Source organism: Hippopotamus amphibius, chromosome 8 (genome assembly GCF_030028045.1).
Source record: "Hippopotamus amphibius kiboko isolate mHipAmp2 chromosome 8, mHipAmp2.hap2, whole genome shotgun sequence".
Taxonomy (NCBI): domain Eukaryota; kingdom Metazoa; phylum Chordata; class Mammalia; order Artiodactyla; family Hippopotamidae; genus Hippopotamus; species Hippopotamus amphibius.
Window position 1 is genome coordinate 79,265,835 of NC_080193.1, and position 24,007 is coordinate 79,289,841.

Genomic DNA, 24,007 nt, shown 5'->3' on the forward strand with positions numbered 1-24,007 from the left:
TTATCTCATTATTTTCCCTAAGTATAAGTTGGTGATGAAAGGGGATCAGGTGTGACTTCCCCAGTCTACTTCTTTTTTTAGAGACTTCACAACTTAGATTCCCTATAGAATCACTCTTGTGGAGACACTGTGTAGAGTTTGAGAGTTGGCGGTAAGTGAGGGACGTGCGGGGCTATCTCTAAGGTAGGAAGAGGGGGTGATGGGGAGCAGAACTTGTGGGGTGTGCGCAGGGAATAGGGGGCAGGTGGTGGTGGGGGGTGGATCCTACCTGTGTTAGTCAGGATCTCAAGAGAAACAAAACCAACAGAATGTGTATGTGTGTGCGCGCTCAGCTATATCTAGATCACCTGATCTCTATTTACGTGACCCTTGGAAAGAGGACATTCACTTATTGCTATCCAGGTTGCCTCTTCAGAACTGTTCTTGGCATGAAAGTTTTGGACCACCAGCTAAGAATCCACAGGGAGGATGGAGAGGGTGTGTAGATTAGGCTGTGATGACAGTGCCCATCTCAGTGGGGACTGAAGACTGCTCTGCTCATCCCAGAAGCCCGCAGAGGCAGTCACAGTGATCTTCTGTCTAGGACCCAGCTGGCCTCTGTCTGGAACATACCAGATAAAAACTAATAGTTAGACTTATTCTTATAAAGACCTTTCTTGACTTATGATGGGGTTACATTCTGATAAATCCTTCGTAAAGTGAAAATGTCGTAAGTCAAAAATGCATTTAATGCACCCAACCTACCAAACATCGTAGCTTGGCTTTGCTTACCTTAAATGTGTTAAGAACACTGACATTAGCCTGCAGTTAGGCAAAATCATCTAACACTAAGCCTATTTTATACTAAAGTGTTGACTATCTCATGTAATGTATTGAATATTGACTGAAAGTGAAAAACAGAATGGCTGTCTTGGTCCTGAATGGTTGTAAGCGTATCGGTTGTTCACTCTTGTGATTGTGTGGCTGACCGGGAGCTGTGGTCACTGCGGCTGCCCTGCATCATGAAAGAGGATGGTACTGCAGGTCTGGGAAAAGAGCAAAATTCAAAAATCAAAGTGCAGTTTCTACTGAATGCATGTCACATTTGCACCATCGTAAAGTCAAAAAATTGTAAGTGGAACCATTGCAGGTCAGGATCCTCTGTGTATGGTATATATAATTAAGAGATTTATTCTAAGGAATAGGCTTATGGGAATTCCCAAGAATTGCAGTCAGCACGCTGAGCCCCAGGAAAGCCGATAGTGTAGTTCCAACCTGAGTCCAAGTCCAAAGGCAGGAGAAGACCAATGTTCCAGCTTGAAGACAGTCAGCCAGAGAGAGCAAATTCTCCTTTACTCCACCTTTTATTCTATCCAGGCCCTCAACTGGTTGGTCCACCTACATTGGGGAGGGCCATCAGCTTTACTCAGTCTAGGGATTCACATGTTAATCTCCTCCAGAAACAATCCTCACAGACACACTCAGAATAATGTTTGAACCAGTGTCTGGACACTTCAGGATCCAGCTGAAAAGAAAATTAATAGTGGGACTTCCTAGGTTGCGCAGTGATTAAGAATCTACCTGCCAATGCAGGGAACATGGTATGATCCCTGCTCCAGGAAGATTCCACATGCCACGGAGCAACTAAGCCCCTATGCCACAACTATTGAACCTGTGTGCTGCAACTACTGAAGCCTGTATGTCTAGAGTCCGTGCTCCGCGACAAGAGAAGCCCCCGCTCGCTGCAACTAGAGAAAGCCCGTGTGCAACAATGAAGACCCAACACAGCCAATAAATAAATAAATAAATGAATTAATTAATTCATTCATTTAAAAAAAAGAAAATTAGTGGTCACACCACCTTCCTGGTAGAATGAGGAGGGGTGAACTGAACCAGAACCAGCTCTTCAGTGATGAGGCTTTGTATTCCTGCATGTCCATGGACTCTCCTTTAGGTCCCTGTAGATCTCATCACATTAAGCATCTCAGCCTCCCTGTGGAGAGAAAGTGAGAACATGCACACACATAGAAGCCACTAGAAGAACAGAAAGAGCTCACCAAAAAAATCAATAAGCCAAGGCCCGTATGGAAGATCCAGTGAATTTACAGGAAGGATTTTCACCTTTATAAGAAGATACTAAAACAATGAAAATAAGTTCTTTTTCAAAAAAGTTTCCTGCTTTCCTAGCCTGAATCTATGAGTCATAGTTTCCATATCTTTGCTTTATGTGTATGAGGTCTCCAGGGTCTAGAGAGTCAGACAAGCACCTTGCAAAGGGCTTCAAAAATTATGGGTGGGCTGTTCTTCTTGTCCTTGCTTTGCTGTCCACACAGATGTCCCTTCTGATGCTATTAATAGGTCTTCACCTCGAGCTGTCAGGCTGCATTTTCTGTTGATCTGAGCTGATGGCCTTCATGGCTCTTTGTTTCTGCTGAACAAATGGGAGGGAGATGGTCCTGAATCTGTCTACTGGGTGACGATTGTACCTTTTTGCTGTTGTTACTACTCCACTGTGGCTGAAAATAAGACTCTCTTGACCCCTGAGCAGGTACTTCTTGAAAAATAATAGAGGAGCTTCTTGCTTTTCCTAAATCCATCAAGATTTGAAACCTTTGCTCCTGCACAAGTGCACTTACTAAAAATAAATGTACTTGCTGAAGTGGTCATTCATCTCAAAATGATCCTATGATTCTGCTTCGTTCTTTATTCTTATTTTCCCAACATTCCAGGAGAAACTTCCTTATTTTTTCTCCTCTCAAGAATATACTCATCAGCAATGACTTTAACCAGACACTCTTCAAAGTTATAAGCCTCTATATTACAACTTATTTCTGTGTTTCTAAATATTTGATATCACTCTCCTTTCTTATAAAGAAATCCGGTAGGAAAATCCTATAGGATTTTTTTTCAATGTGACAGTTTTGATATGGCAACAAATAGCAACAATATTATCAAAGAGTTAGAGAGCAGGAAAGCTATGTTTCCAAGATAAGTTTTAACTCAGAATATACAATTGTGATGATGCTAGTGATTAAAAATTATCTTTACATCACACATTGGTTTCTCTTTGGAAACAGAAGGTAAATATGACATTTAAAGCTCTTGAATCATTAAATGTTTGATTGCTAAAGGTATTGCTTGCTTATGAGAGAGAATTTAACCTGTCATATGTCCACTTAAATCCCCAGATTTAGGCGCACCAGGGTGATTAGAGTATAATTTGTCATGTATCACTAAGATAGATTAATCCAAGCAACATGAGGGGGTGAGTTTCGATTACAAACAGATCTTTGGATGGGTGCATCTTTAAATTTACTCTTCAGAATATGAACATTGTTTAGTCAACTACATATGCTCATGAAAATCTTTTTATTTTCCATTTAAATTAGCATTCAACCAGGGCAACTGTACTCATTTATCTTCTTTTAAGCTTTTTAGTATGAAATAATTTTAGGCACAAAAATGAAAGTTATTATAAACTATTTCTGTATGTACCTTTCTCAAAAGTTTAGTTACCTGATCATTCATTTCCCATCCACTCCCCTTTCATAAGGGATGGTGCCCCTATACTTTGGGGTGTAGTTCCCAGAAACCAGAGTATTATCTTATATAACCATTCTTATATATCCTTATATCTTTCTATATATACATATATATTTATAATTTACTCTCTAATACAATATGAAAATCAGAGAATTAACATTTATACAATACTATTATGTAATCTAAAGACCTTATTCATATTTTGACAGTTGTGAACTAATGTATTTTTTATCAGAAGAAAAATAAATGATGGTCCAGGATTACATGACTGGTCTCTTTAGTATCCTTTAACCTAGAGCAAATTCCCTTTTTTCCCTCTGTTCTGACCATTTTATCTTTGAACAGTGCCCTCCATTTGGGTTTATCTGACATTTCCATATGATCAGGTTCAGGTGATTGGCAGGGAGGTCACAGAAGTGATGCCATGCCCTTCACAGTGCACATCACTTTGTCACTTGTTTGTGATGGGGTCTGCTAAGTTTATCTCCTAAAAATTGATTCCTGTCCATTTGTAATAACCAGGTGTCTTATGGGGAGATACTTTGAAGCTATATAAATATCCAATTGTTCCATGTATCAATAGTTCATTTCTTCTAGCTGAGCAGTACTCCATGGAATGGATGTACCACAGTAAACCATTCACCTGTAGAAAGGACTCTGGACTGATTCTAGTTTTTGACTACTACAAATAAAACTACCTTGAACATCCATTTAAAGGTTTTATTTGAACATGCCTTCACTTTTCTGGAATTCTTGGTAATTCCATGTTTAGTTAGCCTCAGAGTACCTCTGTTGTTCCAAACCTCCACTGGCCAGCTATTAAGAGCTCTAGACTTGTAGCCAGTAGATTAGTATGTTTATTTTATTACCTTCAACCAAATGTTGTCTCAACATTATTCTTTCTAAATGTTTAGTGCCTTTTTTGGTCCATTCCTAAAAGTTGTATGCTAAGGAAAGTGAATTGATAAAGTGCTACAAGGACAAGAATTGGTGACATTTTTTTACCTGCCACCAGTGTTTGTCCCTTGGATACATTTGTCAGGATAACTCTCAAGCAGTGTGCTTGATATTGATTTATGATTTAGAGAATTTTCACATTGTGAACATTTTAGGGCCTGGAGAGCTCTACTGAATTTCTCTCCCTTTCTGGTATATTCCACTGATTAGACAGCAGAAGGGGAGATATCAGACTTGTCACAAAATAAATTGTTCTTGTGCCACTGAGTAGAACAATGGTTGAAACATCCTTGGGTCAGCTCACCAGAAGGGGCCAGATGAGGGAATGTATGTTTTAATGGGGTGTCATTTTTATTAAGTGACTTTGTCTTCCGAAGCACACTTCAATGCCTTCTAGATAAATTGCTTCTGTCTTTGACAGTGACAATGACAATATTTCCAAGCTTCACACATCCAAGAGCCAATTGACAGGACAAATTGCACATTGGGACTGCTTGATAAATGCAAGATGGGACACAGCATCTCAAATCCCTCTGCATCAGTGGAAATAAGTTGTAATATGAATAACAGAAATAAATCTGTCACTTAAATTCCTAATTGTGAGACACATGCTGTACTTAACTGCTGGAGTAATGCTCATCTCTTCGTTAGAGTGCAAAAATAGAACATAATTATTTCCTGATATTGGGTTTTAGTAAATTTGCTTTCCCCCCATGATATACATTTATGTAATGAAAAGGAAAATATATCTCCCAGTAAAATTTTTATTCATATTTTTATAGATTCTATCAACATAACACATGCAGATACTTGGGAAGAACTGCTAAACAATAAAAAAGTATTCTCAATATGGATGACCTTAGGAAAGCTGCTGAAATAAATAAATAGCACTGAGCAAAGGCATATGCATAAATGTGCTCCAGAAGATGTGTGTTTTAGAAGATCTACATTCTACTGCCAGGTTTGTTGCTGCTATTGGGGAAAAAAAAATTGGAATAAGTAGGTAAGCCTTTCTGGGCCATCCCCATCCCCTTTAGGGATAACCAAAATGTGCTGTTAAAGTCAGAGGCAGGATTACTCTAGGCAGCCGTGCTCACCCCCTGCCTCTTGGTCAGCCAACCAAGCCTGGCCAAACGGATATAAGGCAAAAGACTTTGAAGAATGGCCTTATGGGGAATGGCTACAATTCGTCCTCATCCTTGTCTAGCCATAGGACAGTTGGGTCTACTCTTATCCTGCTGAGGATAAGGTTGATCTGCTAAAAAATAGGCTCTAAAATTGTACCCAAGACTTATGCTAGAGAAGAAAACTCTGCTTTCGGTCCAGAAACATCTGGGCTTCTTAGGGATTACTTACAAGAGCCTGAAGGGCTGAGGAGTAGGACCTTCAAGCTATTGCAATCAGAAAGGATGCCTAGGTCTGCTGTGAGCTGAGGCTGGCCTTTCAAAGCTCTCACCTGCCTTGGTTGAGGGCTGTGCCAAGTCCTGATCACCTAGCTCCCAGAGCTATTCCACATCCCATGACATCCGGCATGTTGGTACGTGACCCACAAAGAGCAAGGAGAGGGGCAGCTTAGCACATGTTTAATATTTTCTCTTTGGAATTATTCTTTGAAATACAGAACTTTTGCTTTGCAAAGCACCATTTCAGAGTTCTTTAGGAATATGATATCTGAATATTAAGTATGCATTCTTCTTTCCATTTTTAAATTATTGATGTTAGCATTGTAATTTACATCCTTGAGCTGTGCAAACACATCTCAGGTTGAGGGCAGTTTGAGTCTGATTCCAACCTCCTTATAGAATGTTTAACAAGTCCTGGTAGAGTGTCTGTCACCTTTCCACGTCCTTGACCAGATTTTGTTCTCAGTGTGGACACTTGAAGAAATGGCCAGAGAAAAGTAGATGATAAAAATGAAAAATAAGGATCCAGATCCTCTTCAGGGGAAGATATTGGAGTAGTGAAATGAGTCTTGGCCTTGGGGTGGAGTCCTTCATTTCACATCTTGCTCTTTCAGGGATAAGCTGTGTGATTCAGAGCAAGTATCAGAGTCTTCATTTCTGCAACAAAGTAGTGGTGTTAGGTTGATCTGATTGGTCCCGTTTAGCTCTAAAAGCCTATGATGCTGATGATATACCTTTGAATCATTAGGAATTTGTTGTAATATAATTATCAGTACTTTGAGTTTAAACACTGGAAAAGTTTGCTGTTTGGATCTCCAAAATAAGGAAGAGACCAAAGAAAAGCAGAGTAGATGCTGGGCAGCCTAAAACAACTTGTAATTTTATTATAAGATTTCAATGAAGGCAAATCAGTTGGGTGTGCCTAGAACATCCTGAGAGTGAAAACACAGGTGTCAAGTGCGGTCAGGCACCCCACCTGTCCAGTCACCAGGACAAATGTGGAGTACCAATGACATTCTCGCTGATGGTCCATCTTGTTTGGGAGACAGAGTCAGCCTTGTATCTCCTACCTCCTTGACTTCCTAGCCCCCAATCAGTTCCCCTTTCCCTTGGCACTCTTCCAAAGCCATTGGTTTACCTGGCCCTCCACCACAGTAGCATCTCAGGAAGCCAAACCACAGTGAATGTAAAGGCTAATAAGCTTTCATGCAACACAGCATGATCCAAGGAACAGACTCTAAATGGGGACTTTTTTGGTCCCTGTTATGCCATATCAGAGGAAAGACCTTTCTGAACCCAAGAAAAGTTTTCTGATTCATCCAAGATGCTCCTAGAGGCCCTTGCATGTTCTTCTCCTTGAGGCCAGCCTGGCCTACATAACGCTGAGTTCTGTAAGCTCAGTCGTAAGCTTTTTCTGTATAGTTGGAATATCAGCCCCAAGAGGGCAGAGAATTTTATAGATTTTGTTCACTGATATACCTGGTTCTAATGGGTGCTTAGTGAATACTTATCAAATGAACATATAGGTAAATAAATTAATTTTCAAGCCCAAAGCTAATCACTTTTATTTTTCTTACCATAACTTCATAGATTTCATTGTGAACAGCAATTTATCCTTTAATATCATCTTTATGGCTTAAAGCATGTTTTACATGTTTAAGGTCATGGTTAGCATTATGTCTGTCTTTGCATTGTGGATTGTTTTAAGTCATTGGCATATTGGATCCATCCCCACCCTTCAAAGTGCCTAGTGGAATTTTGCTCCTCTGTGACCAGCCAGGAGGAAGTAGATTCAATCCTGCATCATAAATCTCAGGATTTCATCCAGTTCCCTTTTCTCTGAAATGTGCAAATGGGAATTAATGTGAAAGCAGAAGAGCCTGACTCTGGTATTTGGCCCAGAAGTAAGAGCTGCTCTTCTTCTTCTCATCTTCTGCCTTGTAATCCAAAGGCTATTGGGATTCCCAGTTATGTTTTCTCCATCGTGCGTTCATATCATGTTATTTTATGTCAGCTGGGGAAAGGAAGTCTCCTACAGACAATGAAAGAACAATAAGATCTTTTATATCCCAAGAAAGGCCTCTGGAGAATCTTTGTTCTTGACGTGTCATCCGGGAAGAAATCCCATAGTAAACTGAACCAAAGTCAGGCTTCTGAAGTTGGGAAGCTGGGCTTACCCAGCCTGGAAGGTTGAAGACTCCAGGAAACCAGGTGCTTGGGTTCTTACGTGATCATCCACTCCATCTCCCATCTCGTTTAGGGACCGCTGTTATTAACCCTTCCATCTGGCTGTCCAGTCTGAGGGGAGATGATTCGGGGTCCTCAACAAGGCTTTTTCAGGCCAGAATGAAATACGCACTGGCCTCCAAGAGGAAGGAATGGAATGGTGCTGGCTGAGCCAGAAAGAGGCATGTTGGGCAACCAGGGTTTGTTTTGCCACAGAGGAGGGAATGGTGATTCATGAATGGAGCACTGGCTGGGGTGTTGGAAAACTCATGGATGGGAAGGAGAGATTCTGAGGACACTGGTCTCTTCTGATCTGACACTGTCAATGCTGAAAAGGGTCTGGCGGGCCCCTTGGCTCCGTGGCCTCACTGTATTTTCACACGCCATGAATATCCTCAAATACTTATTTCAGCTGGGATTGGGCAAAGCCCATTCACACACATTACAAACGTCTGTGTCTGGGCATCGGTTTATGCCATTGAATGACACAGAGGGAAAAACTTTTCATTTTTTTGCTCTGTTTATTTCTTTCTGAATGACTCATTCTTAATGTTTCTTGCCCAAAGCCTGTTTCTGCAAACAAGGAAAAGACGCCAGTTTTTATTTCCAACTGGTCGTTAGTCCTCCTGAAGAATCTTTTTGTCATCTTCCAAGTCCCTTTGTCCCAGCACCTCTGGAGGTGGCATCTTGAAAAACATCTGTCTACCATTTTGGACATTTAGGGAAGAATTTCATGACAACATGTTTCTCGTCTGCTTTGCGGCTCTGGAAGATTGTAGCTCCTAAGGATGAGGCTCAGAAGAGACTTATTCATGTAGAAAACATTCACCTCTTTCATAGACAGGCAGGATCACAGGGTTCTCATTCACCAGCCCTTCTGTTGGTGCACAGTTATGTCAGTGGTGGAAGCCCTGGGCAGCCTTGCACATTGAGTCCTGTGTTCTCACTCATAGGGAGGACGTGCCCACAGAGGGGTGTGAAAACAAGTCTCCCACACGAGGAAGACTGTGGCAAGAAGGGATCTCTCTGTATATGTATATTTAGAGTAAATCCCTTCAAGAGTGTTGACATAAAAGGATACATGGATAAAGCCCCGTATTTCAGAGTTTCTGTTTATTGACAAACATGTACTCTGTGGTCTCATAACCACAGAGGGCATGGCTACATGCACAGCATAACTGAATCTTTGGTATTTCGAGACAATTAATTTTTTAAAATGTTTTTACTCTATTTCCCTTGAGAAGCAGAGCCATAAGGCACATTTCTATTGAACTATATATAAAAAATTAGAGAAATTCACTTTTTTAAAGCCTGAATAGTTTTTTTTCCCCCAGTAACTTATAGTCAACAATATGGGTAAATGCCAGACTCTAGAGAACTTAATGGGAGAATTAGGAAATCTCCAGGCGGGTGGTAAATAATTAACTTATTAGGGGAAAGTGCACAGTCAGGATTCGGGAACTCTGGCCAGTAAGGATGATAGCAGGGCAGATTTAAAGGGGTCATTCTGAGGCAAGACTGTCTTGGTACATCATTTTGTCATTTTGCATTCCATTTTCAAGGAAACTCTAGAGAATTCTTTTTATTCCATTTCTAGGGAAATTCTATTCAGATCATTCTTTTCCTGTACTTCCTTAAAGAGTACCAACTTGTTAACATTATTATTATTTTTTGTGTGTGTTTATGTAATCTCATGGGATTTCAGACGAAGTTATCAACTCCCCAAAGGTAACAAAACAAAGTTGCATTGACTTCGCAAGGTTTACACAGTGGCATGAATGAGGCCCTCTGACTCATGTTTTGCGTTGGCCACCCCTTACGGGAACCAGAGAGCAGCTCATTACTGGAACTGTTTAGGAAGGTTTGGGCTAGGTTAGCGCAGTTTTATCAAAGAGAAGACTCAGCTAAGAGCCTTGCCAAGACCCTGGTGTTGTCAGGCAGCAGGACTGGAGCTGCCATCACTGGAGAATTGGCGATTCTCTGGCACTTCAGATGTGTGTTTGCTAATTCTGTGCTTGTAGGAAAGGGCTCGTCTGTCCACTGCAGCCTCTGTGGCCTCCATTGCAAATCCAGTTGAGAGCAGACATAAGTTGTGGTGCCCCAGAGAACATTTGGTGTGAACGTTTGCCCATGTCAACATCACAGTTGAGAGGCGTCATCACATAATCCGCTCTTAGCCCCTCTCCATCTGCAGGTTTAGTAATACTTTGCAAGATGAAGCTAATGTAATATTCAGGATTAGTGCTGGTAGAACATGTTTATGCCTCTCTTTTCACAAAAAAACTTTTGGAAAGATGCCAAAAGTCTGCAGTTCTTTACATGAAAAGTTTGTTTTTCTTTGATTTCATTGTAAATAGATTATATGTGGTTTTGAATTTTAGAAAACAGATAATACACATATAAACTGATAATATATAATAAATATTTATAAAAATATATAATATATATGTATATAAAACACATAAATATATAATATATTACCTTATTTTCTGTGTTCCATTTTATTTGAGTAGTTTAGATTTTTGAATCTTATTTTCTGCAGTTAAAAAACAAGAATAAATTTTTAAGAAACGCTTAAGTATGGAAAGGCATGTCTTTTACAAAAGCACCAGACAATAGAATGCTATTCTTTCTTTGGGAGGACCCACTGCTTCTAGGGTGTTCATACAAAGCTAAAATTTCTCTTACAGCCCAAAGATGGGAAAAATGAATAAGTAGCTGAAAAGTGAAACTACAGGGAAATGACTCTCATCTAATAGCAAAGTGGGCTAGGAATTCAACAGGTTGTCTTTTAGGCTGTCTTTTCTGTGCAGTTTTCCTCACAAATCATCACAATGTTGCTAAATTCCCAACACTTTGCAGTGGAAACATATACTCCAGTGCTACCTCCTGAACTAATGTTCTAGTCTTTAAAAATGGGTAAGTGATAACAGTATTCCATCCTGACCTACATGGTTGTCAATGGACCTAACCGCTACAAAGTGCTTTTTATGTAAAGTGTGATACAAGTATTAGTTATTATTATTCAGTGCCTGGCTTGATTTGGCTGCAGACATATGTAAACAGCAATGTGGGACCTTATGCTTGGTGTGTAGTGTGTTATTTAGGTGATACTAGTGAAACTTGGCCACTAAATAAAGATTACTTTCCTAGCAAGTCTAGTATCAGGAGATCACATCTATGCATATGTTGAACCTCAGTGTTTTAAAATTGTTCTTAAAATACATGTCTACATATTACTACATAGCTTTCATTGTTGTCTTATTAAAGTCTTTGAGCTACTAGTCTCTGCTCCATTCTTTCAAGCACACTTCCAAAGTAAAACTGTATTTCCCTTAAAATCTTTAGTTTTTAAGTCATAAATATTTATGAGAGGAATACTTTTTTTTCCTTAGTTGTCAAAATTTTACTAAGTTGCTTTCCATTGGAGGGAATCATCATCAACTTATAATCAGGTTTTTAAAACTCATTCTTTAATTATATCATGATAGACGTCACTGTATAATTTTTTTTTTAAACTGTGTGTGTGTGGTGGGGGGGAGAGAGAGATGAAAGCATATGAAAAGAGATTCCCTCCCTCTGAAGAATGTATTTTTATCAAATATAACAAATATAAGCATAGTTATTTCTAGTTTCAGGGGACAGGAAGAAAGAATACTTTTCACTTCAAGCTCTAAAACTAGTTTCTTCCATTTGCTTTCCCACTTCTGAAAGTAAAGATGCCATAGGAAGGAATGACGTATTGATACATGGTACATCTTGCATGAACCTTGAAAACATTACACTAAGTGAAAGAAGCCAGACACAAAAGGTCACATATTTTGTGATTCCAGTCGTATGAACTAACCAGCATAGTAAATCCATAGTGACAGAAAGCAGATTGGTGATTGCCAGGGGCTGGAGCAGGGGACAGTGGAGAGTGACTGTTTAATGGGTCCTGGGTCTCCTTTGGGGGTGATGAAAAGACGTTGGAACTAGACAGGGCTGATCGCTGTATAGCATTTTGACTGCTAAATGTCACTGAAGCATACATTTTTAAATGGTTATGTGATATGAATTTCACCTCAATTAAAAAAAATAAAGCTGTTAAAAAATAATGATGTCGTAAATACCGTATACAGACAGCACATTTTCAGTAAGTATTGTAAGTCAGGAACCTTATGTTGTGCATTTCCTCACAAAGCCATCTTTATTATGTGACTCCAATCCAGAGTGACAAGGAACTAGTCAACCAGTTGCCTCCTGGTGGAGTGTAGGCATCTGCAGTGCCTGTCTGAGTCATTTTCCCCCTTCAGTGTATTGTCAGTTGTATTCAGTGTAATCTCGTTCCCATCTGTCTCCCCTGTCCTTTCCCACCACCTCCCCTCCAAGTCAGGCCACCCCGCCTCCTGGTTTTGCTGTTGCAATGACTTTCTGCCTGAGCATTCTGCTGCCAGGCAACCTTCCTGATCCGTCTTTCTTCTTAGCATCCGTCAAGTTCACGGCATCCATCACCCCTTTGGACCGTAGACCCTCAGTGGCATTGCATCAAAAGCAGAGAAGGCCCTACTCCTCAGACTGCATGCAAGGCTGGCTTTCAAAATTCAGCATGTTTTTATCCAGCGGTCATGGACTGTCTGTCTGATCTCTTCTTCTGGGCTGTCTTAGGCCAAACGTGTGGTCAGGCCAAAGTGCCCCATGTGCCCAAACAAGTGAGGCCTTTCCCCACTGCAGCCCTTGCCTTCCTGCTCCTTCCTGCTTTTCACCATCTGATTTGCTCTGGGTGCCTATCTGGGTTTTGAAGCCCCGATACCTTGAAATCCAATGACTTCCCTCCTGGAGGTGTTTCGTGAGCATGGTGGGTGCCATCACTGGCTCTGCTAAATGCTCAGGGTACTTCGCACCTCACATCATAGTTGTATCTGTGCATGTGCAAAGGGCTGGCGATTTGTCCAGAACCACCCACCCAGTGAACTGAAGAGCTAGGATTTATTCTCAACTTCACCAGCCTCAAAGACAGCGCTCTGAACAAATATTCAGCTACTTCTTTCCCATTGATTTTTGACTTCTCCAACCTCCCCCTCCCCCATGCCCACCTGGCACATTGCCCTTGTGCATAATAGGTTCTTAAGAAATATTTCTAGAATGGACAGCACTTGTGCCTCTTTACTAAGAAGTCATCTGCTTAAAGGGACTATCCGATGAACTCATATAAGAGATAACCAAAGCACAAGGAGATGCAACAGGACTTAACATCTGTGTCCTGAAATTTTGTATGTGGCCTTTATTGTCCCAATAAACAGAAACATTGATTTGGAATCATTGTGGCTAAATGTCCTTGCTCAGTTCCCACCATTTTTCTGGACCTTTTTCTAGTCTTTTCTTCCTAAAATTCATAGTATTTATATCTGTGCCTCTAATTTTGAGCCAAATTACATACTATTTTGTGTTATTTCTTAAATGATTTCTTCAGTTTTATGTGTTTCCAAAATGCAGCTGCTCAGTGATACAGGGTCTATCCATGTTGATGAGTGAAAAAAATGAGAGAATGAACATCTTTTTTAAAGGACACTGTTTGCATCACTTGGAATTATTTTTTCTTCGTTTCAGTACTGCCCATCTAGCTATTTGATAAACCAGGTTTCTAATCTTAACCTATCTGTAGATCTTTCATTTTTTATCACTCTAACCAGATGCCCATCAGTTCAAAAATTGCTTAGATTGAAAAACAACTGGGCATTGTTCTATTTTTAAGCATTATCTTGGCGAGAAAACAATGATATTTTAGACCATAATTTAAATGGAACAGTTTTTGTGTCCTTGGCATTTGCTAGAAGCCAGTAGCTTAAGTGAAATCAAACATAGAGAGATTTGGAAAGAGAACCAGACTAGGAGATAAGTTTAATAAAGATTTTGTTTTTCAGATGCAACATCCTTTTGACTCCTTCTTATCATTAAATTCTGCATGTGTTTGGTTGAAAATGAACTTCAAGTGGACTTATGATTTCAAAGAAATGCCAAATTATGTAAAAAATCATAATTATTCATTCTAATTTGAGTTTAAAAGGGGGAGAAGGGGGAGGAAGAGTGGTTCTCTAGAAATTGAATTTTTTAAATCTAACCCTATTTTAAAAATTTCAGTACCTTTGCCAAGGGGTCAACTTGTTAAGGAGAAAAAAATATAAATTTTGATGAGGGTTATTCTTTTTTTTTTTTTTTAATTGGCTATGTTGGGTCTTCATTGCTGCATGTGGGCTTTCTCTAGTTGTGGCAAGCAGGAGGTACTCTTTGTTGCAGTGCGTGGGCTTCTCATTGTGGTGGCTTTTCTTGTTGCGGAGCACAGGCTCTAGGTGCATGGGTTTCAGTGGTTATGGCACATGGGCTCAGCAGTTGTGGCTTGCTGGCTGTAGAGCACAGGCTCAATAGTTGTGGCGCATAGGCTTAGTTGCTCCACAACATGTGGGATCTTCCCGGACCAGGGATTGAACCCATGTCCCCTGCACTGGCAGGCAGATTCTCAATCACTGTGCCACTAGAGAAGTCCCAACTGTTATTCTTTTAGGGAGCAAGAAAGCTGTCTCTCCATCCTTCCAAGGTGACTCCATAATTTTGTTTGAGAACATGAGTGAACAACTAGAACCAAGAGCCTACTGTTGACCTCTCTCTCTTTCTTCTTCTCTTCCTTCTGCAGGTGACTTATCTGGGTAAGGTCCCCACCACAGGCATGCAGTTTTTGTCAGGCTGCACAGAGAAGCCAGTCATTGAGCTCTGGAAGAAGCACACACTAGCCCGAGAAGACGTCTTTCCAGCCAATGCCCTCCTGGAAATCCGACCATTCCAAGTGTGGCTCCATCACCTCGACCACAAAGGGGAGGCCACGGTGCACATGGATACCTTCCAGGTGGCCCGCATTGCCTACTGCACTGCCGACCACAACGTGAGCCCCAACATCTTCGCCTGGGTTTACAGGGAGATTAATGATGACCTGTCCTACCAGATGGACTGCCACGCTGTTGAGTGCGAGAGCAAGCTGGAGGCCAAGAAGCTGGCCCACGCCATGATGGAGGCCTTCAAGAAGACTTTTCACAGCATGAAGAGCGACGGCCGGATCCACAGGAACAGCTCCTCGGAAGAGGTGTCCCAGGAATTGGAATCCGATGACGGCTGAGCGAACTGAAGATACTTCAGCAAAGGCAGCATTGGTCAAGGAATTCGAGATGATAGATGAGTAAGCAACGATTCAAATTTGGGATGAAAAGACTGCCAAATTATTGGCCGACCAAGCTTTTTAAATTCAGAAGAGCAATTCTAAATCTAAAGAAATGTATTATTAAAGTAATTATGTTACATTGAAATCTGCTGCTGCTGTGACTCTGAGGAGGGTGGGAGTGTGGATGGGGAGGAAAGTTCTAGACTCTCTTCTTTTTTTTTTTTCTTCTCATTTTCCAATGCCTCCCTGTAGGAGCTCTCCATGCCGAATTTCAGCACTCTCAGGCAAATGCACTGCGGCTGTTATTTGACGAACCATTCCAACTTGCCTTATGAAACCCAACAAGAATGTTAGATGCACCTATAGGATCCCAGTTGTGGGGGGAGATGGTGAGTGCTGATGCTGGCGAGGAGGTCTCCAGACTAAAGGAACTCCTCAGGCCGACCCTGAGAGCTCCTCTCCCCTGGCTGGTTTCAGATTCTCTCCTCAGTAAGCAAATCAGCACAGCCTTTATTGAGCTTTACAGCTAACAACCTGATAGTTGGCAGTTAATTCACAGTTAAAGGTAATGCTTTTATTACATAAGTGTATCAAGTAGTACCCTCTTATTGTATTCACTTCATCTATTTTCTTAGAATATTTGCAACTACTAATAGCCCGTTTCCTCCACCTGCCTCATCCACCCCCTCTGCCCTTCCAGTCCGCGCCACCATCCCTACAGGGATGCAGCCTCAACCTACACTGCAGGACACCAAAAGGGAAGAATATAACCAAGCAGATGAAAGAAACAATCAAACAAAGTGGGAATTTCAAACCACCACCACCACCACCGCAGAAAGTCTGGAAAAAGAGAATGAGTTATGAGTGAGGAACAAGCTCCATGTGGGCTGTCCTTTCTTCAACCCCGATTTGTGGTAACTTATTTAATTGATGGTCCTATCTGATGACTCTTTCATGGCAAGCTTCAATCTGAGTTGGTATCACTAAGGAAGCTTTGACCCCATCACTCAACATTGCCCTCGAGTAGGAAACGAAATATATAAACCAGACTTATCTAGAGAACCTATGTCCATTCTAAAGGGAAATCTGACCTTCTTATCTTCCAATTGGATTGGTCTCTTAGGGTCAGAATTGCCAGTTTATTCAGTATTTCTAATGAGAACTTCTCACTAAGAGAGCCTGAGTTTTCTCAGTTTGATGAATCTTTAAATATCATAAGTGCAGAGTCCATATTGAATGATTGAAAGTATTGGTTAAAATCCATACATTTAAGGCCGAGAGCAGATGACTAGTTTTCCAGCTACTGCTGCTCCTTTCTGAAAGTCTGTTTTGAATCCTAGGAATAATGTTAGGGGCACTAGGACACCTTACAGAAGCCTTAAATGAGAGTTTACCGAATCCAGAGAGCAGTGGTGTCGGCGTTTCGGTCCGTGTATCTGTGTGTCCGTGTACGTGTTTGTGTGTGTGTGTACGTGTGCCCCCAAGTGTGGGTCCAGTCTTAAGGCATGTGGAATAAGCATGGAGTCATATTGAGGGGAACGCACCTCTTGGAGATATGCTTGCTGCTTCACAACAAATGTAAACTACTCTTTAGCATCAATGCATTCATTCTTTAATAAAAAATATGTTTGCATTAATAAAGCTGAGGCGTTTCATATTTTACATGTCGTTCCTTTTTTAAGTAAAGAAAACCCAAAGGACAAAATAGATCAAATTGAATAAATAGGGGATTCTGTCTAAAAATATGTTAAAACTTGATCATCAATAATCTATTCCTTGACGATGTTAAAAAAAAATCTTGTGTTATTTGCTAATGCTCTATTTATATGTAATGACTGCCCCTTCATTGAGATGGTAACATGTCAATAATTGAAAGAGTTATTTAGTGTGATGGGCTTATTTCAGAGGAGGGTCTTCTGGAACATTTTGCAAATGACGGCTATTTATAAAATCTCACATACCTCTTCGGAGAACCAGCACTGAAATCGTGGAAGGTAAACACGGAGTGATTCCTCCTGACAGAACTGGTTTAAAATGTCTCCCCCAGGCCATGATTTCTCAGAACAGCCCCATTAATCAAGCAAGGCAGGTGGCTGTGGAGCCAGCGAGTCTTGAGCAATGCCCTTCATGGAATCAGTAACAAATAGAAGGGCTTCGAAAGTGAAAATATGGGTGTCTGCTAGAGAGAGGAACTCAGGGAAAAATTACTACCTCACTCCTCCGACGAAAATGGCATTTTCTTTCAAGTTAACTTTTCTCATTTTCAGGTTCACTCCATTGTCCTTGAATATGCTTTGAAGAGGGGGAGAAAGAAAAGAAAGAATCCAGCCAGCATATATTTCCAAACAATGCCATTTTCCTCTCTCAGTAAAATCTGGATTGCAAGTGCGCGTATAGTTATTTATTGCAGAAAGCATTTGCTGGTATTTTTTTCAGGGTAGTAAGTGTGACATGCTAAGTAATCGGCTCTGATGATATTGGCATGTGCTTTTGCTTAGTGATTAGCAAGCAATTTAGAGATAAATGCACAACAACATCTTTCAAATAACTGATGTAGGTTTTTGGGACAGCCAATGCTAATTCCTCTCAGAGGGGTGATTCAGACTTGCATTATTATTATTTTTTAACCCTTTGTTTCCTCCCTTTCTGTACTGTACTTTCTATACCGGTGGTCATAGAGCATTTTTGTGTACGTCAACTCATAAGCCCCACAGAAGGATCCTGAAGTTGGGCATGGCATTTCATTTAGAAATGAGGAAACTGAGGTTCAGCGACGTTCTATAACTTGGCCAAGGCAGCACAGCTTGGGCGTGTTTGACAGAGACTCAAACCCTCTAACTTCTGATCCTGGGCTGTTGCTCTATTTTGGATATTTTATTTCCATTCCTCTTAAAACCCTCTAGCTTATTTTTAATTAGCATACTAAACCACTAGAAATAAACATCCTTTGCTATTCATTTTTAAAGTATTTTTATAGCATTAGAAAAAGTTTTAAAAGCAAAGTCCCAAGAAGTTTTATTTGAGCACAAATAACATAATATGAGATTTTGCTTAAGTATTTTATTGGCTGTGGTCAATGGACAAAATACTCTCTCTACCCCTAAAGAACCAAGATGCATGTTTTGTTTTGTTTTTCTCAGGACATGTTAAAACTTTGAATCAAATCCTTCTATTACAAGATTCTATAGCATCCTGTAATTTCCCTTCATGTTGTTCATTGAAGTTTTCAATTACATAGTTATTTGTATAATTATGTAAATATCTTTTTAAGCCTCTGGGGGTGGAAGTGTCTTTAAGATGGGGATTTTTTTCCTTTTTGTTCCTGTTTTATCCTCAGCTTCTATCACAGGATTGGTCACCTAGGGGGAACTCAGTAAGTTTCTGTTGGCAGGATGGAGGGAGGGATAAACAGATGGAAGAAAAAATCACTGTGTGAGGCTTTGATTTGCAAGTTCTAGTATAGAATCCTGGAATCCTTGACGGAACCCTAGAGACTCTCTTGCCCCCTTTCTTCAAAGGTGAGCAAGTGGCTTTTTACTGAAGGAAAATATCATTCCAGATATTTTCCAGAAGGAGTTTGTGGCTGCTTATAGAGAGAAGAAGACTGTTTGATGTGAGCTATATGATTGAAATAGAGCAAACATTATCCTAGGGAAGTAGATAATGTATTTTAAGGCACCTGCATTTAGTAGATTACAGATTTCTTGTCATACATTTGATTTTGTTTATTTCTGCTGCTGAAAGAGAAGAGAGAGAGTGATGAGGGAAGGCATTTTAATTTTCTGATAGTATGAAGCATATTAATTTAACTGTTTTTTCCCAGATTTAAACTTCAGAAAATAATTTTCCCTTCGTTCTCTCTCTCTGTTTTTTCCACTTTCGCTTTCCTCCTCCCCTCCCTCCTTTCCTACCTTAACTATTTCATTATGTACATCATAGTATTCCAGACTTTCCCTGATTTTAGCAGGGAAGAGCATATATGCTCTGAATCTGAGATCACATATTTTGGTTCATGATCCACTGATGTAAAATTTGACAAGATTGTTGAACCCTGCAGATCATCCTAAATTGTTCTTTTTTAAAAATATTTATTTATTATTTATTTGTTTATTTTATTTTATGGCTGCTTTGGGTCTCTGTTGCTGCTCACAGGGTTTCTTTAGTTGTGGAGAGCTGGGGCTACTCTTTGTTGTGGTGCATGGGCTTCTCATTGTGGTGGCTTCTCCTGTTGCAGAGCATAGGCTCTAGGCTCACAGGCTTCAGTAGTTGCAGCACGTGGCTCATGGGCTCTAGAGTACAGGCTCAGTAGCTGTGGCTCATGGGCTTAGTTGCTCCGTGGCATGTGGGATCTTCCCGGACCAGGGATCAAGCATGTCCCCTGAGTTGGCAGGCAGATTCTTAACCACTGTGCCACCAGGGAAGTCACCTAAATCGCTCTTATTATTTTTTTCCAGTCAGATGGAACATGATGACAATTTAATTCTTCATAGCTCACTATTTCTTCCTAAAATGTGCTATCTTCTCATCTCCTCTATATACCCTAGATTAAATTGCAATGAAGGGAAAGATTCACCTAATTGTCATATTCTTATTACTCTTCAAGAAACTGTCCTATTAGATGCCAGGATTGGGCTTTTGGAGTAATTTTATGGGATGCATTGTTCAACTTAAGAACTTTGGCTGCTCTTTCTGAAGAGGTGCCAGCTGATAATGGTCCCAGAGAAGAACTATGTTCGCTGCATAAACCCAAGCCTAGAAAGAAAAACAACGGATGGGTAAAACGAGTTGCTGAGAGGAAGAAAAAAATCTAAACCATCTTATTTTGGACATTTACAAATAAACTATGTTTGCTGAAAATGAATCTAAGATGTGGTCTTGTACACTTGAGCAAAGCTGGCACTCGTGGAGAGATTTGGGGAACTTTTTCTTATGGAATGTCCTAGTAGGATTAGCTTGGGTTTTGCTTATGCACCCAAAATTAGGCATTCAAACAAAATCTGAATAGTTTTTTGCTTAGGAAACTTAATGACTTTCACTTAAAAACATTCTCAAGTTCCTACTTTTCAGTAGCTTGGCTTTAGAGGCTGCTGCAGGAAGGTGCTGATGTATTCTGAAAATGGAATTACTGAAGTATTACACATATTTTCAACTCCTTCATAGAAATTCCCAATAATGGCCCATACTTGCATATGTATAACTTCATTTAACAACTATTTTCTTAATGAAAATGTTTTTATCCCTTTATCTGAGCATCCATATTAGACTGAGGTTGAGTCATTTGAAAACATAATCAGATTTATGAAATAACATGTGACACTATATGGGACCTGCTTGGTTTCAAGCTGTCATTACGTGGCCTGATTATCATTCCAGAACGTTCTTTATCCTTGGAGGGCAAAACTTAAGAGAAACATTTAAGGAAACACCTACTTGCAAAGAAGAGCCAAGAGTTGACTCCCTTCCAGGGTCACTTTTTATGTAAACTTGGGATAAACCAAGACCAAGCCTCATCACAGGTCTGAACATAATGGTTCTGATACCAATTTTGCAAAGGAAAAAAATTAATAATAAATGTTTTTATGTTCATAATTGGATTGGTTTCATGTAGATGCAATTATGGTTATAAAAACATTTTAATTTGGGAGCTTGGGATGGAATAAGCCTTTTGCCAAATTATCTATTGCCTTTCTCTATTTTAATTGCAACAGCTTTTCCTAGGATTTAGAACCACATTTTTAGAAATTAGTACAGTAAAACCTCATTAATTTAGCCAGAACTAATTAGGAGTTTGTGGTTTTGGCCTTGAAAAGCTAAAGTTTCATGCTTATTTATAATAAACAAATAAGTAGGATGAATTAACATTGCTATTAAAAGTGTTTGCCTATTGGGGAAAACACTGCTTCCACATATTCAAATAGCAATTTACTGAACATAGTGAAATTTCAGCATAAGTAGAACCTGGTACAACTGAAAGTGAGGCTTTGATTGCTGGTTTCAAGCTATTCTTTTCCATTTATTAAAGTGGGTTCTCCACAAAGCAACAGATGATTAATACAATTCTAGGATTCAGAGCCCTTGACAGTAACAAAATGCTTCTTTTTAAAAAATACACTTTATTTACATATATCTTTACCTTCAATTAGTATAAATGTTTGGTCTTAGCCATAACCTCCCCCACTAAAAAAAAAAAAACCTAGAATGACTAACTCTTCTTGTTTCTCATAGAAACATCAGCATTAAAATAATTGAAATTGATGTTATTTTCTGATCATCAAGATTTAATAATTTTTCTTTGATACTAGTTTTTTTCCCCTTAAGTTATCAAGATGCTAAATGTTTGTGAATCATCTTAAGAAGTGCAGTAACTCATCAAGATCATATAAAAAGTTAATTATTACCAATTATGTTTAGTGGTTAGGTTTGTATACAAAGTTTAACATTTAATAGTTTTTCATCTGTGAATGTGTGTATGACTTGCAATGATCCATCACAGAACTACCTGATCATCATGTTTGCTCGGTCTGCGTGGTGTATGAGATTCTGAGGGTGACAGCACACCGAGTGGAGTGGAGCTCGTGATAGACAGGACCAGAGGGCAGCATTGTAAACCAGCCCATGTTACCCTAGCAAAGCATGTGCCTTGGCACCAGGAGTAATGTCAGCTCAGAGCAAGAGTCACGTTTTTACAATCCATCAGCTAAGAGGGGTGCCTTCATGTAATTATCTTCTCAGAAAGTAGACAATTTTTCTATCAGGGTAGAAACTTTCTTCACAGTTCACCTTAAAATAGCAGCCATGAGTTTTATGCAAATCTTGGTTCTTAAATGTGTTTTTTTTCAGACACATGAAATATCAAACACTGGATACATACACCACATGTGTCACAAACCAAAAGAGGACACAAAAGGACCACCAGTGACCTGAGAGACCTTCAGTAACTCACTTTTTTTTGGGGGGGGGGAGGGTACACCAAGTTCAATCATCTGTTTTTATACACATATCCCCGTATTCCCTCCCTTCCTTGACTCACCCCGCCTTGAGTCCCCCCCCCGCCCCAGTCCTCTAAGGCATCTTCCATCCTCGAGTTGGACTCCCTTTGTTATACAACAACTTCCCACTGACTATCTATTTTACAGTTGGTAGTATATATATGTCTGTGCTACTCTCTCGCTTCGTCTCAGCTTGCCCTTCACCCCCCGCCCCCTCCCAAACCTCGAGTTCTCCAGTCCATTCTCTGTATCTGCGTCCTTGTTCTTGTCACTGAGTTCATCAGTACCATTTTTAGATTCCGTATACGTGAGTTAGCATACAATATTTGTCTTTTTCTTTCTGGCTTACTTCACTCTGTATGACAGACTGTAGTTCTATCCACCTCATTACATATAGCTCCATCTCATCCCTTTTTATAGCTGAGTAATATTCCATTGTGTATATATGCCACATCTTCTTTATCCATTCATTTGTTGATGGGCATTTAGGTTGTTTCCATGTCCTGGCTATTGTGAATAGTGCTGCAATAAACATTATGGTACAAGTTTCTTTTGGGATTATGGTTTTCTTTGGGTATATGCCCAGTAGTGGGATTACTGGATCATATGGTAGTTCTATTTGTAGTTTTTTAAGGAACCTCCAAATTGTTTTCCATAGTGGCTGTACCAACTTACATTCCCACCAACAGTGCAGGAGAGTTCCCTTTTCTCCACACCCTCTCCAACATTTGTTGTTTCCAGATTTTGTGATGATGGCCATTCTGACCAGTGTGAGGTGATACCTCATTGTGGCTTTGACTTGCATTTCTCTGATGATTAGTGATGTTGAGCATCTTTTCATGTGTTTGTTGGCCATCTGTATGTCTTCCTTGGAGAACTGTCTATTTAGGTCTTCTGCCCATTTGTGGATTGGGTTATTTGCTTTTTTGGTATTAAGCTGCATGAGCTGCTTGTATATTTTGGAGGTTAATCCTTTGTCCGTTGTTTCATAGGCAACCATTTTTTCCCATTCTGAGGGTTACCTTTTAGTCTTGTTTATGGTTTCTTTCGCTGTGCAAAAGCTTTGAAGTTTCATGAGGTCCCATTTGTTTATTCTTGATTTTCTTTCCATGATTCTAGGAGGTGGGTCAAAAAGGATCTTGCTTTGATGGATGTCCTAGAGTGTTCTGCCTATGTTTTCCTCTAGGAGTTTTATAGTGTCTGGCCTCATATGTAGGTCTTTAATCCATTTGGAGTTTATTTTTGTGTATGGTGTTAGGAAGTATTCTAATTTCATTCTTTGACATGTTGCTGTCCAATTTTCCCAGCACCACTTGCTGAAGAGGCTATCTTTTTTCCATTGTCTATTCATGCCTCCTTTGTCAAAGATAAGGTGCCCATATGTGTTTGGGCTTACTTCTGAGTTCTCTATTCTATTCCATTGATCTTCCTTTCTCTTTTTGTGCCAGTACCATACTGTCTTGATCACTATGGCCTTGTAGTATAGTTTGAAGTCAGGAAGCCTGATTCCACCACTCCATTTTTCCTTCTCAAGATTGCTTTGGCTATTTGGGGTCTTTTGTGTTTCCATACAAATCGTAAGATTTCCTGCTCTAGTTCTGTGAAAAATGCCATTGGTAATTTGATCGGGATTGCATTGAATCTGTAAATTGCTTTGGGTAGTACAGTCATTTTCACGATGTTGATTCTTCCAATCCAGGAACATGGTATGTCCCTCCATC

General features: G+C 40.0%; 1 protein-coding gene across 1 annotated transcript in view; it reads left to right on the forward strand.

The window, feature by feature from the left end:
- The window catches only part of PID1 (phosphotyrosine interaction domain containing 1), a 240,551-nt gene extending 223,597 nt beyond the window's left edge, over nt 1–16,954 (forward strand). Inside the window, exon 3 of the mRNA XM_057745877.1 lies at nt 14,779–16,954. Coding sequence (XP_057601860.1) covers nt 14,779–15,255 — 477 coding nt within the window. The 3' untranslated portion in view covers nt 15,256–16,954. The remainder of the gene's footprint in view (nt 1–14,778) is intronic.
- Nucleotides 16,955–24,007: the final 7,053 nt, after the last annotated feature.